At 41.8% G+C, this 20,014-nt stretch overlaps 1 protein-coding gene across 1 annotated transcript; it reads right to left on the reverse strand.

The window, feature by feature from the left end:
* Positions 1 to 11,902: 11,902 nt before the first annotated feature.
* On the reverse strand, positions 11,903 to 19,719 carry KCNA1 (potassium voltage-gated channel subfamily A member 1). Its single transcript, XM_044227785.1, has 2 exons — positions 19,657 to 19,719; positions 11,903 to 19,290 (listed from the first exon to the last, which is right to left on the reverse strand). The coding sequence occupies exon 2, from the start codon at positions 18,790 to 18,792 to the stop codon at positions 17,305 to 17,307; it is 1,488 nt and encodes a 495-aa protein (XP_044083720.1). The 5' UTR covers positions 18,793 to 19,290; positions 19,657 to 19,719; the 3' UTR covers positions 11,903 to 17,304.
* Between the last annotated feature and the right edge of the window lie 295 nt (positions 19,720 to 20,014).

A 20,014-nucleotide genomic window follows, 5' to 3' on the forward strand; every position in this document is an offset into this window, starting at 1 on the left:
CCTGTATGGGCCATGTGAAGGAGAGAAGACTGTTTCCTGCCCACAGAAACAGCAGATGGAGTACTATTTACCCTTTTTTCAAAAGTCAAATGGTAAATCTGGAAGGATAAAATAAGGCTAAAGACTTTAGAACATTAAGCTCCTCGAAGAAAGCTGTTGCATAAATAATATATTATAAGCACTTAAAATCTTACCTGCTTGCAAAATTCTCTTGCATTCCCCCACAGCATCCAACATAGCAAAATATTATTTCTTTCCTCATTCATTAAACACTTATTGCATGCCTATAATGTACCAAACATGATTCCTACCCTTGGGTAATGCAGGGTAATAGGAGTGACAGATAAAAATAGGAATTTATTTTAATGTATTTTTCAGATTATTATGGGGATATAATGGTGGTGATGACCGAGGTGGGTTCTTATGGGTTGAATAGTTGTCTAATAAAAATAAAAGTAGAAAAGCAAGGCAATGTCAGTCAAAGGACAATGCAAGCAAAGGTATAATGACTTACAAATAAATATATCATTAATGTCATTTCAACAAATGTTTTGTAGAAATTTCTAGAAATGGTGAGTAGTTCTGTGATATGGAAGTATAGGTTGCACAAGTTAAAGTGACATAAGATGACACTATGTAATAAAAAATTTCTTGAGTGCTAGCTACTTAAGAGAGAAGCTCTTTCATGGTAGTTTTCCTGGATTGGAGGGTTAATGTCCTACTTTACTACACTGAGGAATGTGAACTTTTATAGAGTGGGAAAGAATATGTTTAAAGAAGGGAATAATGATACCAAAAATCTAAAGCAGTAGACCAGTCTTCTATGTTTGCTAAAATTTTTATTTAGCTAAGCCTGATTTTATGTCCTCTATGGCTAAAAGCTTGGGCTGATATAATAGAGTGTGATATACTTAAAAATAATTTAATATTACCACATACAGCACTGGTAAAATATACAATCATGTACATCTTGTACTAGGAAGACCTCAAAAAATTTATGAAAAGGTATATTTTTTTTAATAAATTATATACAGGGTGCCTGGGAGGCTCAGTGGGTTAAGCCTCTGTCTTCGGCTCAGGTCATGATCTCGGGGTCCTGGGATCGAGTCCCACATCGGGCTCTCTGCTCGGCAGGAAGCCTGCTTCTTCTTCTCTCTCTCTCTCTCTCTGCTTGCCTCTCTGCCTACTTGTGATCTCTCTGTGTCAATAAATAAATAAAATCTTTTTATACATCTCTATTCATAAAACAAATGCATTTTAAATTTGGCTTAAATGAGTGTTCCACACATCAGGCTAAGCCACTACTGTGTTCAGATAGAATGACTTAAAATGAGCACAAAAATAAAATAATTATTTTTTACACCATTTTCCCAACTTGCATCAGATCACTTATCTTTATAGCAGTACAAGATTATGTGATTAAATCTTAGCTGGAGAATTGGAATTTCTGACCTCCCTCTGTTCTACCACCAATGTTATGACCTTGAGTATTGAGATAAAGTTCAATAACAGTTTTGGCTTTTCTCGATGTAAAGAACAACATGTTACAGTAGAAATGGAGACTTGTCTCTTAACACTTCAGAAAAAACAAGGAAGAAGTGAAGGAATGAAGGAAGGAAGGGAGGGAAGGAGAGGGAGGGAGGGAAAGGGAAGAGAAGAGAAGAGAAAAAAGGAAGAAAGAGGGGAGAAGGGGAAAGGAAAGAAAAAGAAAAAGAAAACCAGCTATAAGAGCTACTGGGCACACCAACAGTAACACAGTAAACGGTTTCTGAGTCTAGATTTTGCTTCTGAAACCAAACCAAATTAAAACCCACCCTTCTGACAACACCAGGACCTCTGTGATGCTACCCTGGGTTAAGAACACTCTCATGGAAATCTTGCCTAAGATGTTACCAAGAAGCCCAGGGGCTGCCATTATCCTGTGGCTGCAAAGACACAGAGAAAACTCTATAGCAAAGATAAGCTTCCTTATCTTCTCTCTTAAGTAGTTAATACCCAATACATTTTTATTTCACAGCAACTAAAAATATTCCGGGTCTTGGATGTTGTCTAGATTTTTAATCTGTTACAGCTCTTGTCTACACCTTATGCTCACCAAAGTGCCTTGGTCAGTATGGATCTACATCCCATACTGACACACACAATTTCCCAACCAAACGTAACAACTACAGCAGATGCAAACCTCCATCCTCTGTAATGTTCAGGATGTCATTTGGTAGCTTGTGTGCAAGATTCCGGTTTCTCTGTGACGATGCAGTCATGTACATAATAGCCCCTTGTTACTCCATCCTTAAGTGTGGATGAATAAAAATTCTGTCTAAATAGAATCTGTGCTATTTAAAATAGTTGAGTAGGGCTTAGATGAGTAAGGCTTAGAAACTATGAATCCAGGGTAGAATTTGCTCTCTACATTAATCTGTACACTTTACATGAAGGAAAAGGATCATGGGCTATGCCTCTAAAGCCCCCTTATACATATATGGCATTAGTCACAAGGGAATTCAGCAAAAGAGCAGGTGACTGGGAACCTTACATCCTTGAAAATACCTTTCTGAGAATGGATCAGTGGAGTTTTAGGTAGAAGCAAATATTCTATATTTACAAAATCCAATCTATCCCTATAGTTCCTTATGTCTATTCCATTGATTCCATAGAAATAGCCCTTTCCTTCACTGAGATGCTAATGACCTCTTTTATTTAGAGTCCTTATGATTTTGTTATGCCTTAAAGAAGGGAATACATATGGGAGACTAGCTCATATTTCTAGAAGAATCAAATGACAGTGATGATGTTTCTAGAGTGCCAAAAAGAAATGTACTTCTCTGTTCCAAATCAACTTTTCCCATAGGTCAATTTTCTAGAGAAGTCTGGTCTGAAACAGGGTCATACTTAGCTATTATTTCACTGGTATCTAGAAAAACTTAAAAATAAAAAAGAAAAGTAAATAAGAGCACAAAAATACTAGAACAGAGACACATTGAAACAAAGACTGTATTTCCAACAATAAGGTAAGACAGCCAAACCTCTGAGGTGGCAGTTTCTTTATCTTCCCTCTTTTTTCTAGAGGCCAGCAGGCTTCAGGTTCCATTGATTCCAGAAAAATCTAAACCTTATAGGGTCTTTCGCACCTCTGAAACTGGCTTGCCTTAAATATGACTAATCTACTTTTACTCCTTAAGTGGTTAGTTTATAAACTGCAAAGATCCATGGGCTTTTATGATTTACTACCTAAGCCAAAAGAAGCTGACATTTTATTCTACACTTTAAGTATCAAAACGCTATGGTTTGGGATTCAAAATAACAAAATCTAGATTTCCAACACAACTGTGATTCGATACTACAGAATGACAGATGTTTGGGGAATCATATTTGTTCTCTGAGTAGGTTCAAATCTACTTTGGATCAGATCTGCTTCTGGTGCGACCAGCTGGATTTTTCAGCAAATGCAAATTTCCTGCTAGCAGGTTAGAGACACAAGAATAATCAGAATTACCATTAATCACCATAACCTAGAAGTTTTTTTTCGTATCCAAGTGCAAAGCTGCCCAACCAATTAGTTCCTCTGAGATCTGTTTTCAAATGAAAGATCTAAATAACCTTGTCATTTCTGGACAAAATGCCAATCTGAGTCTCCTAAGGAGGATGCAGGTGGATGGACTCCATGCCGAGTAATTCTAAATTGGCCACAAAAACACTTAGGGGCACGGTGATATGCCACATGGGCTGAGTTTGCTTTTAAAAGCCCCCTTCCCACCTACTCCCTTCCAGGCACTTCTTTGTCATCCATGTGACACATTAAGAGGAAGTGCTAATATTACACAGACGCATTAAGCCGCACAAGCGGTTTGGTGCATTTTATGGGGACCTCAAAGCATTACACCACAGAGGTGTCCAGATGAAGCAAGGAACAGACCATGTCAATACCATCTGAACCTGTGCTCTGAACATGCATTACAAAGGAATGCAATTACCCAGTCCATGCCATTAGGCAGCATTAGCCAGCATTGCCCATCACTCCTGATTAATAATTGAACTCGATCCATACAGGAGAGCTCAGGCTAGTCGGGAAGATGTCTTCTAGCGTGCATTAAAAGGGAGCACCTCCAGGGGCCTTAGAGCACTTTGTCCATTTAACAAGTCAATCTATGAACTACAGTAATCTCTTGATTATAAAAAGTTGATGATCCCACTTTTGAATGTTCCTCTGCTTTATTGTTCATCTTTCTTCCTCTTGGTACGCTGGTACCTTGCCTCTGGCCCCATACAGGTTTATTATGTCCTCTGTAGTGAGTGCTCCAATGCACAACCCAAGCCCACTTCACAAGTGAATAACTCATCCCCCAGCTGCCAGGAGTGCCCTCAGCTATCAGCCTTCTTTGGGAGTCGCCTCTAATACAGACAATGACCTCATCCAAGGTCAAGTTCCTTCTCACGACAACCCCATCCAAAGATGGGTCAGCAAGAACAAGTAAAGGCTGACCCCCTTGTCCTATCTCAGCCATCCTAAGCTCAACTCAGAAGGACCATCCTGGCTTCAGAGTTCTTATTGGGCTGGCTGAGCCGCTGTTGTGACTGCCCTGTGGCCCTACACCTCCCTCTGCTGAACCCCGCCTTCTCTCCCCTCTCAGGGATAATCCCACAGCACTTCCTACCAATCATTTTGCATGACATCTCCCCCGCCTAGTCTCTTTCCCTGGGGAACTCAACCTGTAGTGGAAAGAAATATCTATCCCTCACCTTCCATCTCTGGAAGCCACTGTAGGGGTCAAATGAGATCATGTATGTGAAAGTTTATTATAAATAAGGACAAAAAAGGAACCTTTATTACACTCCTTTAACCAAGACACAATTAAATATGGGGTATTTGCATAGACAGCAAACAAAAGTGCACCTTTTCTGTGGTCTGCAGGTTAAGAGTCTCAATAAAGCAGGGTGGGTCCAAGCTTTCTGAGCAATGGATTAAAATACTATTAATACTCATGCTCTACTTTAGTATATTATATCACTTAAATTTTTAGTGATTTATGACAAGTCTTTGATTCATCCAAATTTGAGGAGTGTTGCCAGGCTTTGAGAAGTAAAAACACCTTTTTCCAAAAAAGTTATCAGCATAATTTGATATTTATGAGTCAGGCGAGGAACACTGCCGAAGCAGGTGTTCTTGTTATCACTTACACTTACGAAGCAGCAAACAGTCTTAGAGGAGTCCAGAGACAGGACATGGACCCATAGACCCAAATTCTGCAAATCCAAAAGACGTTTCTGGCTTTGTGCTCCATTTAGGAATGTCACTTTGTGAACAGGACCACACGACAGAAAATAAATGCTTTTTGAATTTAACAAAGTGGAAGGAAATGGCCCAGGCAGGAAGAGAACAATGTTCAGAGATGATCCACGTACATACTGTCCGCTCCAGGCCACACTCTGCCACTATGAGCCTGTCCAGAGAGCAATGAAGCATAAATCCAAGCAAGAAAGAATCAGATACACAGTCACTGTGGTGAGCGCCCAGAGCCCAGCAGAGAATATCCTTGGATCCCCAATTTCTGCATTTTTTCCCCCTTTCATTTGAATCGTAGTTTCTTAAACTCCAATGGAAAACTTTATCACGATATCTTTGTGTGTTTCTATATGTGTGTGTTGCTTACTTAAAAGATAGTGGTGATAAATCGTTAATATCAATTAAAAGTGCTACCGCATTGGAGCTAACACACCCATAATACAGGGGTACCTACAGGTAGATGAGTAGAGGTCAGTGTGTGTGTGTGTGTGTGTGTGTGTGTGTGTGTGTGTACATGCAAATACATGAGCTGGGGATGGTGAGAGGCATTTTCCTGGAAATACAGACATCAGGGTCCCCAAATAAGTGATGTGTGGGCACTTAATTGTACATAGGGAAGGAAGGAATAATAAGGAGGAGACAAATTTCTATTTCTACATCTTTAAGTGCCCAGATTTATTCCCACCTTTGCTCTTGAAAAGTAAACACCATTGAAGTGCCAGTAAAACAATTTTAAGACTCTCAAAAAAAATTATAGCATCTACAAACATCAATCCAAAAGATGATGCTCTAAAAAATCAAACCCCAGATAAACTAAGAATATGAATAACAGTTTTTGAGAAAAATGAACTGCCAACATCTGACCTCTAAAAGAAGCAGGAATGTATGTGAAAAATGTACCAATCCAGTTTCAAACAGAAAAGACGAGGAAATGTATTTTCTGGAAGTGTTCAGTTTTTGGGTTTTGGGGAAGAACTCAATTATCAATGAATTATCAATGGTTAAAATTATAATTTCTGTCAAAGTAAACCATAATAAAGACTCCTTCCCAGAGGAGAGAACATCAAGAAAAATGGTTTTTGTGAAGAATCTCAGCTACCGTGTTTACTAAACTGGGGAGTTGAGCTCAATACAGTGAGGGTTAAATATCAGCCCAGGCAGAGAAACTGGGAATTGCTGTAATGGGTGAAAAGTTCAGAATTTTCATTCACAGAGCAATTCTATAATTTATGTGGAAAGTGGAAATTGCACCTAATATAAAACCATCAGAAATAAATGAAATGCATTTAAATGAATTCTTCATTCACTTTTGAAAGCTCTGCCTTTTAAAAGTGACCTTTAATCATCTTCTCTTTAGGTCAGTAGGTTTAGGACCTATGAAAATGTTATTCTTTAGATCTGAACATTAGAATTCTAGGGCTCCCCAAGGTCATCTTACCCTAAAATCGGATGAATTCCTCTTCTTCTTTGCAAGACTCTATAAAATCTGTGATAACAAAAAAAAATTATCTTGCTGAACACTAGCAAAATTCTTGGATAATTTAGGCCTGAGTTTAGAAATACAAGTCACAACTTCACTGACCACTAAGTGCATTAAATTGACCCATAACACAATTTATACGGCTTTTTAGAAACAGCATAATAGCCCATCACTTAACATTAAATAGCATTAATTGATGGGCGCACTATTTTAGTCACCATAATAACCATGAGTAATTAATAAGTGACTTAATACACTGCTTCTTGCAAACAGATGAGCCGGAGTCTCAAATCTCCCTAGTGTGAGCCCATTTCCTAACCATCCATCTTAAAACTAAAAACTTGAAAGTCATCACCACCAAACTTTCTGCCTTCAGGAAAGTAAAATACTATTCTCATTTTACTCATCATACTCTTGCTAAAAACCCTTGAAAATGATAATTAAAAACAAGCATTTTACTTTTTCATGCTAAATGACCTCCTTTTGTACATCCAGTGGGTGTCTTGGCTTGAAACACTGCTTGAATGCGCAACCTGGAAACTGTTGCAGAGGACAAATACTTTTCTTCCAACATGCTAATTATGTATGCTATAAATTATTCTGGCTTTTTAAAATTACCAAACCTGTGATTAAATGATATTTAGAGTACTCAAGTACTCATCTTTATCCATTAAGAATAAACATTATTTTTTAAATGTCAACAAATGTGACCTTCAGTCCTCTGGGAATTTAAAAGAAAACCATTCTGTCTTAACTAGAAATGTCCTTTACAATTAGCCAAATCCCATGATCTTTCAAAAACGGAGCTAGACATACATCTTTTAGGATTGACATACACACAACTTCTCTAAGATTAAAAAATGTTTCCTTATTAATGAAGAGGGACTATTTGATGGGGTAAACCCTAGTCTCAGAGAGATTCCCTTTGAAATTCACATAAAACAAGATTACTTCCTTCCAGAAACAGTGAAATAATGATATGGTATGGAATGGGAAGGAAAAAAAAAAAGCAATCATCACTATAGAGATGAAGTTCCTTGGATTTCCAAACATTCTTAACTCAATACATTGAGTAATGAGCATTTTTTAAAAGATTTTATTTATTTATTTGACATAGAAAGAGAGAAATCACAACCAGGCAGAGAGGCAGGCAGAGAGAGATGGGGAAGCAGACTCCCTGCTGGGCAGAGAGCCTGATGCAGGGCTTGATCCCAGGACCTGAGATCATGACCTGAGCCGAAGGCAGAGGCTTAACCCACTGAGCCACCCCGGCGCCCCAGTAATGAGCACTATTAATAAAAGTTGGATTTGGTCCTAAGCTCAAAACGTAATTATCCCAAGTTCAAGTTCCTACTCACTAATCATCTTCTGATTTCAATTCTGAAAAAATACATTTCAATTGGAATTAGTTTCTCCCAAAACATTCCTAAAATGCATATATTCCTTGGCACTTGAAACAACATGGAAATATGTTATCTATTTCAGCAAACATGAATATGTCATGTAAATGATATTTTTAAAAAATTATTAAAAGGTTAGAGAATGTAGCTGTTGAATGTTATTCTCTATAAAATGTTGCATGAACCAAAGATTCTAACAGATAATCAACTCCTTAATTATGTTAAATTCCTTGAGAACATCAAATAAAATTTCACTGCCATTTAAATCAGAGCTACTTTATCCAATCATTTTTAAAAAGGAAAGCTTGGCTCACTGTAGAGATAACTTATACATTTTTATAAAGATCTTCGTTGTATTGTGATATTCAAGAAAAGGCTATATTGACTCATGTGTGCTTATAAGGATTATTTTATTTTTAGCAGAGAAGTTAAGAATATTTTTTATATTTATATAATATCTCTCAGACAAGCATATGAGAAAACTTTGCAAACAACATCTTGCTTTATTTCTCAATATTCACAGGTGGAAAGAAAAAATTAGATCACACAATATTTCGCACATGAGAGAAATGAGGCAATGAGAAGGGATGCAAATTACTGAAGATACCTTATGGCTCCTTCTCTTATAATGCAGCAGAGTTTTCCTGTGATATTTGGGGTCTGAAGATGTAGAATAACGTTATGTCACAGGGCAAGGGAGGACCAGAACCAGAAATAGTGGCTCAGTGTTCTGTGGGGCTGAGGCACAACTGCCGTCACATGCAGGATGTACTAAAGATCCTTACTGAAAAGGTCTCTTTGCCCCTCAAGTCTTCAGACTGTACCATAATACTATTATTTTTGAACTAAGCATCTGATTCCCCTGGAGTCTTCCTTTAAAAGATAGCTCCTTGTCTGGGAAGGAATCATCCAGAAGCCTCCTCCCCTTACTCCTTTGTTCCTCATTATAATGAATAATGTATCTATTCATATCTCACACTTACAGGACACATTAGCATTTACCAAACATGTTAATCTATATCATCTCATTTAATCCACACAACCTTATGGGCTATTGTGTTTCTTTTTTTTTTTTTTTTTAGATTTTATTTACTTATGAGAGTGAGAGAGGGAACACAAGCAGGGGGAGCTAGAGAGGGAGGTTCATTTCTGAGCAGGGAGCCCCATGCAGGGCTCAATGCAGGGTTCAATCTCAGGACCCCAGATCATGACCTGATCGGAAGGCAGATGCTTAACAAATGAGCCACCCAGGCAGCCCTATGTTTCCATTTTAGAAATGAGCAATTTAAAGACTCAAGGGGCCTACAGCTCTAAATAAAGCCCACTGGTTTCTCTTTAGCATGTGGCATTACCCTTTCAGCATTCCATCAGCTCAATAAACACTAGAGTCCCTATCATGTGCCAGCCGTGGGCCATGGAATTACCAATGATCCCAGGATTGCTCCTTCCACCCTGAGACCTGAGGCAGATCCCTTGGCCTATGAGACAAGGGTAGCAATATCAGCCATACCTAATTCGACAAGTGAAATAAAGCAATATAATTAATGTGGAAGTGATTTGAAAACTGCAGAGAGCTAAATGAACTAGAGGTGTTGCTATTCACACCATCCGGGGAATGAAGGTGTCAGGTTGCCTTCAACTTGACAAAAGCTAAGGGCTACAGGAGGTTTCAACTGTCTGATTACAGAAATCTATTAAGGGGCAAGAGAAGGAGGAACAGAAACAGCAAACCTTCCAGACATGATAAGATCTAAGTTCTTCATTGGGTGAATGATCTCTGGATGCTAACCGACGTGAAGCTGGGGGCTCAGATATGCATCTACACAAAGCCAAAGTTAAGGGCAGGGCTGAGCAGAAACACCGTGGGATTAAAAGACACTGCAGAGAAGACCTAAATGCTCTAGAGATGGTTCGGGTTTGAAGGAACTGCCAAATTTCATGGGTTTAGAATTCAAAGCTATTACCACATCAGGAAATAAAAGGGGACATATATTTGAATCATGGTGGTTCATCAATTCTAAGATACCTTTTTTTTTTTTTTTTTTTACATTTTTGCATCTCTACAATTGGGATGAATCAATACAGTGGCACATCATAACTGTCCATATTCTCTCTTACAAATATGTCAAAACAGTGTATCTTAAAACTGATGGTATATTAAATTCAGTTAATTAATGTAGGATGTTTTCAATGACGTGTTTTGAAGCCTGTTTAAAGGGCTGCTTTCCAGTCAGTCAGAGTGACCATGCTGCCTTATCTGCATAGGACTTTCAATGGACACCCTGTTCAGCCTCATGGTTAACATTTCCTCCACAGTCCAGTCTGGTGGGTTCTACCAATCTAGACTAACTGCATGAAGTAGCAGCCAGTTTCCCCATCCAGTGACAGAGTGGCTGGGATCAAATCGCACCAGCTCTCTCTTTTTGACTCCTCTGATGGGCATCCCTTAAAACTTACTCGCCTTCTTTTTTTTTTAAATTTTTTATTTTTTATAAACATATATTTTTATCCCCCAGGGGTACAGGTCTGTGAATCACCAGGTTTACACACTTCACAGCACTCACCAAAGCACATACCCTCCCCAATGTCCATAACCCCACACCCCTTCCCCCAACACCTCTCTCCCCAGCAACCCTCAGTTTGTTTTGACTCATTCGCCTTCTTTTTGAAATTCTATATATAGCAAAGCTTCCATTATAGCCCTACTGGTGCAGGTACCTGAATCTCTCTGTCTGTGCTTCAAGAAGACCATTCCAAAGCCGAGCTTTGAGAAACACACTCAGGGGTGTCAAAATCCTGGCTCCTTTGCCCACACCGCTATTGTGGTTCTAGCTCTCTCTCACCTTCTCCGTCAGAGATCAGCCTGGCCTGTTTTCTGACCACAACAAAAAAATCATGGAAAACCTACCTCACTCATGATCTACTCTCAGTAGCGACTTCTATAGCAAAAGTAAGATTCATCTCCAAATCTTACAATTTGAACCCATCACAATGCAATGCAATTCTACCCCACCCTACACATACAACAGACAGCTGTCATAAAGCATGTAACCTTGTTTGGTTTGACATAAAGAAGCTTATATGAAATGAGATATTCAAACTGAAGAAAAGAGAACCTCTAAATATCAGGAAGAATCAAAAGGAAATACACCAACAAGTCACTCAAAAAAAAAAAGGGAAAAAAGAAATGTTAACCACACACTGAACTATGTGGGGAAAGTCTATGTAAACAACAACTAACAATCGCTTTGTTTTTTCACATCAAAATTGCTTCTAACACTGTACTGTAACTATCAAGTTAGTTGATGCCAGATCACAGCCCTGTTACACACACACACACACACACACAGGCACGCACACAATCCTTTCTAAGAGGCTTAATCTGTGAATGAAAAATACAATTTCAAATAAAAAACAATTGAAGCGAATATAATCAATTATTTACTCCCTGGGGCCTCGTTTTTTTTTCTTTTCTTTTCTTTTTTTTCACTGCTTTCATAGGCTAAACTCCAAAGGCCCCTCCTGGGATCCTACCTGAGACCAAAGTGTGAATTTATTATCAAGATTCAACCCCAATGCATTTCCTTGCACAGGAAATATACTACATGAGTTTCACAGAAAACCAGGTTGCTTCATGATTTTATCTCAGATTCATGATGTTATTTAAAGATATCCCACAGGGAAAACCACCCTAAAGACCAGTTAAACAAGAGACAAATAACCAGTCAAGATAGTCCTTGATAAGATCCTTAAAAATTATCTTTAATTGATGCCAAATATGAACAGATCATAAAGTGACAGAAGCAAGTAAAATTGCATAGATGAAAACTATGCGCTTCAGTTAGGTTCTCAATTCATAACATTCAATGTCCTCTACCTGACATATTAAACAGGGCAGGGGAAATGCACAGCAGGTGAAAATGAGACACATTCTTAACTCAAGGTGTAAGCAACTGGCAAACTCAAGAAATAAAGTAGTGCTTTTTCAGCTTCAATGGTTTGTTGTCCTGATGGTGCACTTTAAATTAATACTACTCAATTTTTAGTTTTTAACCTTGGTAATACCGTATCTTTGATGCTGGAGGTATGCCATATAGAGTCCATGCTCTTGGCTTATGGCTGCTGCCTAAACAGCTCCCAGACAGTGCACTGAAGAGAAGAAAGGTGTTTCTGCAGGTTTTGGAGAGGAGACAATTTTGACCTGGAATATTTTGCAGGGGAGCTTTTGTGTTTTGTTTTCTTTTCTTTCCTGACACCATTTCTTCTTCTTCTCTAATTATGGTACAAAACTCTTCTATACTTTGTGAAGTCTCATGTCATAAAAAGTAAACTCCTAGTTAGCTCCTACATAAAAATCACTGGGACTAGGGCTAACCTCCTTAAAGCTAATGGTCCTGAGGTCAACAGGGCCTCACCCCTTATGTACACATTGGACTTCCCAAGAAAGCCCATGGTCAATTTGCCTGAGCAAAGAGACTGGCCTTGGATCCCAAGACTTTTGAGATTTACACCTATACCCTGAATGAGTTCGCACAGTGACCCAAGGTAACAGTTTTGGTTAACAACTCAGCTCCTGCCCACTTCTTTATAAAAACGATAAGTAAGGTACATTCTTCTGAGGTTTACCTGAGTCATGCTGAACATGCTTGCATATACCCTGAAATTCCATAATATAAATACGAATATTAAGACACCACACAGTGGATGAGAGATTGCAATTCAGCTTGGGTTGTGTCTGGTTTAAAAATTTTCATTTGTTTACTTGTCTTCTTGAAATGAACAAAACATCAAAAGATTCCATCTTTTCTTGACAAAACAGAAAAGTAAAATGGCTGTTTGGCAGTTTATATTCTTTCTAACAATTCTATACTACGGATGGTTACCACCCACCAATTCTCACCTCTCCCAGGAATGAGTTCTCCCTGGAAGAAAATGGGGAACTGCCTTCGGCTGATGTGCTCTTTCTCCTTTTTGTTCAAGGCAATCTACCAAACAAGGAATTTAATTGTAAAATTGTTAAAAAGCATGTGTTTTGAGGTCTCCTATTCTAAATGGGAGGGATAAGAAACTGTTTTTACTGACTCTTCAGATGTTAACCAATTTGAAAAACCTGTAACTCGATACAACATAAAGAAGGCCCTTTACGGACTAAATCAAATTTCTAGTTAAAGAAATCTGCTCACTTACCATTTACGTGTTTGCCTCTTTGTTTTTTGATTCTCAAGTGAGTCAAGATTATGAGAAAACCTGTGCTTTGTTTCCACCACAGTGGAATCTAAACCTGATGTACAATTTCATTTTGGAGAAACGACTGTCCATCAGCCATATTCCAGAAGAATATGCCATTGGTTCATTTGATTTGCTAGGCTAACTCACTAACACACTTCAAATGAACCTTTAACCTATAATCAGTACTCAGTTCTCAAGGGGGGAGCAAGGGAGGGCTGTGCACAGATGGGGAAGGAGAGATGCAAAAACAAAAAGCTTTCCTGGCTACAACCTGACTTCTCTAAATCTGAGGACAGAGGGAATTAATGTCTTTGGTCTCTCGAATTCAGATCACTTGAGGTGAGTTAACCACTTCAGAGATGCAGGATTGGCTAACAGCCCTGGTTGGACCCAACCCTTCCACTTGCCACCCTATTGAACTAGGGCCCTGAAACACTGGAAGAGCTGAGCTATGGCTATTAGCATGTCAGAAGTCTCTCCTTCTGGAGAAAACAAGTATTCAGGACATGAGCCATGAAAGCTCAAGACCGAGGATGGGGATTCAAAGGTAAAAAGCCCACTAAAATAAAATGAAATAAGTAAACCAAAAGATAGTCATTCCTTAATAGGCAGTTTTGTTAAGTGCACCTTCAGGTCTACAAAAACATTTCAGCACATTACAGTGCAAGGGGTAAGAGCTTTGTCAAACTTTGCATGCCTATGCTACACAAATAATCCCTGTACTCCATTCCTACTGACTTTGTTGCAATGAGCTACAGATGGATAAGCAGCATTCATTTCCCCCCTATCACCCAACTTCATAACAACTCATCCCAGATCCCAGGCTGACAGGCTCATGCATGCAGCGCTTTTTCCTGTAACACATGCAGAAGAACCCCAGTCCAGCAAATCTATGAGAGGTATACCAGGTAGCCAAAGCCAGTCTCATCAGTCTTGGTCCCATTTTTCTCATCCTCTGACCCATCCATCCCATAGTACTGAGTGGATTATTGCTGTTGACAGAGTGCAGCGTTTCAAGTTCTGTGTGTCCTAGACCTCAAAGTCTAATTAAAAGATCAAGATGTCCCCAGAAATTTGGGGGAGGTTGATTTTTTTTTCCCAACTGGAGACTTTTAAGCAGGTAGGAGAGGAATAGCCAGGATGAGTAAAGGTTCAAAAGAGAAGGAAACATCACAGGGGAGAGTTTAATGCCCTGTGGTCAGATGCTGTGCAATCCTTGGCCCCTTGTCTTCCATGATGTTACATCAGTCTTACAGATTCACGAAAGCCGCATGGGAAAACAAAATATCCATGTTCTTTCTTTCAACTGAGTCAGCCAGCCTGGGTGTTACTCTAGCTTCTTGGTTTATTGCCTCACTGCTAGTTCTAGGATAAGGTGGGGGAAGGGCTGGAAGTAACAGGGAAGATTTCCAGAAGAAGCAGGGCAGGAATGTAAGGTGGGCAGCAGCAGGCAGCCACATGCTAAGTGCAGAATGAAGATTCCCCACCTTGGTGTCCTCAAAAAGGCTGTGAGTGCCTCTCCATTGGTGGACAGCTGCTGGGCCCCCAGAGGCCTATGTTATGTGACTCTCTTTCAGCTAGATTCAGGGTCCCCACCATTCTCTGGGCTGAGTGCCTGGGGCAGCAGAAGTTAGATGCTCACCCTGTGAAGTGACTGCCAGGCGGAAAGATCATAGGAGCATCATAGAAAATATCTAAAAGGAGTGGGCCAGGAGGGAAGGCCCAGGAAAAGTTATTATGAATTCAGTGTTCCCACATCCACACTGATGTCTGAAAAGATCAGAGATTTGCAGAGTGCTCTTGCTAACAGAGGAGAAATAAGGAGCTTTGCATGGAACACTACGCTGGACCTGAGGAAGCCTTGCAAGTCCAGAGCAGCCCTTGACAGAAAACAAATTCCCCAAAACTGAATATTGGCTTCTGGTGGAGAAGAGGGAAAAAACAAGTTCCCGGTTCATGTCCAGTTCGAAGACGGGTCTCGGGTCCCAGTTTACATCCCAGATCAGGCTGCCAAAGGGACCAAGTCCAACGGATGGCCAGAGAGACAGCACCCTCCTGGATTTCTCCTCTCCCAGGTTTCAGATGGTGTGGTCTTCTCACAGTGGTGAAGTGAGACAGGGAGGGTGGAAAAAGCAAAAGCAAAATATCTGTGCCTCAACACTTCCTCCCTTTTGTTACATAACATCTCAGCTGTAATAATGGAGGCACTTTCTGCAGTTCACTGTGGGTACAGGATAAAGGCACTAAGCAACTATTAAATCAATTGGTTGAGTTTCTTCAGGGAGCCTCAAGGGGAGGGCTGAAGTCTCTACAGACTTCAAATCATGACTGCAAAAAGAAATCAGCTCTGCTTTGGATGCATACAAGAGATAAACATGTTCATTTACATCCTAAGAATGCACCAAAAAACATGCAGTATTGCACCTTTTTTGTTTGTTTGTTTTGCTTGTGTTTATTTTCAGCTAGAAAGAATACTTGTTCTTAGGTGTTGCTATATATACCTTGATGACTTATTTAGTTTTCCACATAGCTTCCCTTTAAGGGATGGGCATATTGGTCCTCTCTCTGCCTACAACTGCACAGAAACCTGACATTTCCCTGAGCAAAGGCAGGAAAATCAACTGAGTGCCCCCCACCCCCCACCCCCCATTATTTCTTTTGGGTCTTCATCCCACAAACTTGTAATTTTTATGATTTAAATTTTTTTACTGAAATCATGCATTAATTAATTCAAGGTACACCTTAATCAAATAGGCCATAATGCTGAATAAGAGAACATGCTTTGAGCTCCAAAAAGTTATTGTTCCCATCTGACTAACATATGCACTTAAATACAGTACTTTATTTACTAATAAAATAGTGAATAAATGAAGGAGTGCACTTTCGGTGAATGCAAATGATAAAAGGATGTATTTTTAGAAGAGTTGATACCAACGTAAGCTTATCCCTTATTGTCTGAGTTAACGTTCTTGGCATGCGATTATAAAATAAATATGATCAGATTCAAACATGCTTACATTTAGTTCCGATTGTGCTCTCTTGCAATAAGGAGGCTAAGGTTTTACATCCAGTTCTGGAGGCCAGGGTTCAGAGTGCAGGACTGGTGAGAAAAGACCTGTGTTTGGCTCACCTGCAGTTGAGGAACTTAGCAGCACTGCAGACGAATCAATTAATGTAATTCAGTTATTTTTTTCTTAGAGAAGAGTTTGGATTAGAAGGGGAATGAGGCAGAGGGAATATCCCTAAAGACCAGGACCAGTATCAGATTTATAAGGTGCTTTATGAACAAGTCTTAAGTAATTTTTCGTGTGTGTGTGTGTGTGTGTGTTTTCACCTTGTCATATACAGTTAGGTTGGTCAAAATAAAAACAACATTTGTTCATTGCCCATTTTGGCTGGTATATCACGTTACATATAATACATCAGATGCACTGTCTTAAGTGTGCTGTGCAGTTTGCAAAAGTTTTATAATGGAGTCCCATGCAAACTGAAATTTTATATTTCTAAATGATCATCTGGTTTCTGGTTAAAAGAAAAAAATTAAAGAAGCCAAAGGATTAAAAAAGTCTCAGTATGGGGAAGCATATGAATCTTAGTTTACCTAGACTAGCTCATGGACTGAATTGTTTTAAACCAGTTTTAGAAAATACACTTTCTTTTCCCATTTTTTTTAATAAAATGAAAATAGCTTCTCTTTTCTTGTATCTTGAAAGCTTCTGGTTCGTCATCCCCCCAAATCCGCAATGCAACAATGCATTGACAGTTAAATAGAGCATTCAGAGACTAATTAGTAAAGTATCTACAAACAGCGATGTCAGTCACTAGGGTTTTTGTTGTTTGGTTTTTGTTTTGTTTTGTTTTTAAGTCTTTCAAGCTACTAAGTGGGGCTTTTGTTTGTTTGCTTGCTTGGCTTTTTAAACATCGGTCAGTAGCTTGCTCTTATTAACGCAGTTTTGGTTAGCTGTGGTACAATTGCCAGTTCTGATATTGGCCTGTCTATAATGGGCTATGCTATTATTCATATCCTCTTCGATCTCCATGTACTCAGATTTGCTGATAGTGGAGGAACTGCGCCGACTGAGGTCACTGTCAGAGGCTAAATTAGGGGAACTAACGTGGAGCAACTGAGCCTGCTCTTCCCCCTCAGTTTCTCGGTGGTAGAAATAGTTGAAATTGGACACAATGACAGGTACGGGCAGGGCAATTGTCAGCACACCAGCGATGGCACACAAGGAGCCCACGATCTTGCCTCCAATTGTCACAGGGTACATGTCACCGTATCCTACAGTGGTCATGGACACCACCGCCCACCAGAAAGCATCGGGGATACTGGAGAAGTGCGACTCAGCTTCTTCCGCCTCGGCAAAGTACACTGCACTAGAAAACAGTATTACCCCAATGAAGAGGAAAAAGATGAGCAGCCCTAGCTCTCTCATACTAGCTTTGAGGGTCTGGCCCAGGATCTGGAGGCCCTTAGAGTGGCGGGAGAGTTTGAAGATTCTAAAAACCCTTACCAACCGGATGACCCTGAGGATGGCCAGCGAAGTGGCCTGCTCGCCCTTCTGGTTTCCCTCCTGCTCGGCTATCTCGGTGCCTAGGGTGATGAAATAGGGGATGATGGCCACAATGTCGATGAAGTTCATGATGTTTTTGAAGAAGTCTGTCTTGCTGGGGCAGGCGAAGAAGCGCACCACCAGCTCAAAGGAGAACCAGATGATGCACAGTGTTTCCACGATGAAGAAGGGGTCCGTGAAGATGTTGGAATTGTAGATAACCGTGGTGTTATCGATGCGGTGCACGGTGCCTGTGAAATCCTTGTCATCCTTCAGCTCCGGTAGAGTCTCCAGGCAAAAGATGACAATGGAGATGAGGATGACCATGACCGAGACGATGGCGATGACCCGGGCGGGCCCTGAGCTCTCAGGGTACTCGAAGAGCAGCCACACCTGGCGCTGGTATTCCTTTTCGGGCAGGGGGCGCTCCTCTTCCTTGATGAAGCCCTCGTCCTCCCGGAACTTCTCCATGGCCTCCTCGCCCAACTCATAAAATTTGATCTCCTCAGAGAACATGTCCAGGGGCACGTTGACCGGCCTCCGCAGGCGACCCCCCGACTGGTAGTAGTAGAGGATGGCGTCGAAGCTGGGCCGGTTGCGGTCAAAGAAGTACTCGTTCCTCAGGGGGTCGAAGTAGCGCATGCGTTTCTTAGGGTTGCCCAGCAGCGTGTTGGGAAACTGCGCCAGGGTCTTGAGTTGCGTTTCGAAGCGCAGCCCGGAGATGTTGATCACCACGCGCTCGCAGCACTCGTGGTCGTCGTGCTCCGCCGGCCGGGGGTAGCTGCCATCCTGGGGGTGGCCCGGGGCGGCCGAAGCCTCGTCCACGTTCTCTCCAGACATCACCGTCATTGTGGAAGCAGGGCGCAGGGGTGAGAGACCAGGAGAAGGCCGGGGGTGGGAAGCAGCGGGAAAGGAGAGGTGGGGGGGACCCAAGCGCCCCCCCCACCGGAGTGCGCAGCTTCCCCACGCTCAGGGGGAAGGGCTTCAAAGCCAGCAGGTGGAGAGATCTGTGACTTCACTTCTCCTTACCTTCCCCTCCACCCTGCCTTTTACTCAGTTTGGAATCCCCCTCGCCTGTGGCCCTGGGTGTAGCTTTTTGCCGAGGGGGGGGGGTGTATCTTCCTGCTCCGAGGTGCCTTAGCGCAGTGCCGTTCTAGCGGACCGGGTCATCACTTCGGGGGTCACCCTGTCCTCCCCTCCCTTGCGTGAGCCCTCCTAGGACCGGGTGCAGAGCCAGCTCAGCAGATCCCCTCGCCTGCCACCCCCTCTGCTTCTCCTTGGCTCTCCCCCCTCCTACCCCTCTTCGCCTGCCGCCTTCTAAGCTCCCACCAGGGCGATCGATGGACGCTGCAGAGAAATAGAAAGTGATACGGGGGTAGAAAATCAGAAGCATTCAGATGGGACGGAGCTACAGACACCGAAGAGCACAGACCTCTAGCTTTTTTAGAAAGCACTGGACTTTTGCTAGGGTTAGTACAAACACACAGACAGACACACGCAGACACCCGGAAATCCAAGTTTGGGCTCTTCCATCCCACTTTCCCCAATGCCCGACAACCGATCTGTTTACAACTTCGTTAAACTAAAGATCGGGAAAGCGCCGAGAGACGCCAGGGGAGTTCCAGGTGCCGGGCAGCATCCCCACACCCTCTGCTTCCCCCACCCCGCGCCCCTGCCCGCGCTTCTGCAGCCCCGGACGGGGGAGCCCCCTACCTGGCCGGCCGGCTTGGCGCAGGGGCGGTGCTGAGTCGGAGGAGAGCCCCAGTCGGAATGCGGCAGGTCGCCTTTGCAGTACCCGGCGGGAGCGGCGGCCGGAGCCGCGGCACCATCCGAGAGGCGCCGGGACAAAGTCGCCGCCCTCACCCCCTCGTCCTACGCCCCTTCAGTGGGACAATCGATTGAGCGAGCTGCTACGGCGGAAATGTCCGTTCCCTTCCCCCATTCTCACCGGTTGCCAGCAACCTAGAGACGCCGTCCTCTCGCTGGTGCAGGGAGTTCCGGAGGATGCGGGGCGGAAAAGCAAAATGCCACCCTCTCCCGAGGCTCGGAAGCAAATGACGATAAACAGCAC

The sequence above is a fragment of the Neovison vison genome, chromosome 12, assembly GCF_020171115.1.
Source record: "Neovison vison isolate M4711 chromosome 12, ASM_NN_V1, whole genome shotgun sequence".
In the NCBI taxonomy this organism is placed as follows: domain Eukaryota; kingdom Metazoa; phylum Chordata; class Mammalia; order Carnivora; family Mustelidae; genus Neogale; species Neogale vison.

What these genes read in the sequence shown, in the direction of transcription:
- KCNA1 (XM_044227785.1), bottom strand. Translation starts at nt 18,792, where the DNA reads ATGACGGTGATGTCTGGAGAGAACGTGGACGAGGCTTCGGCCGCCCCG.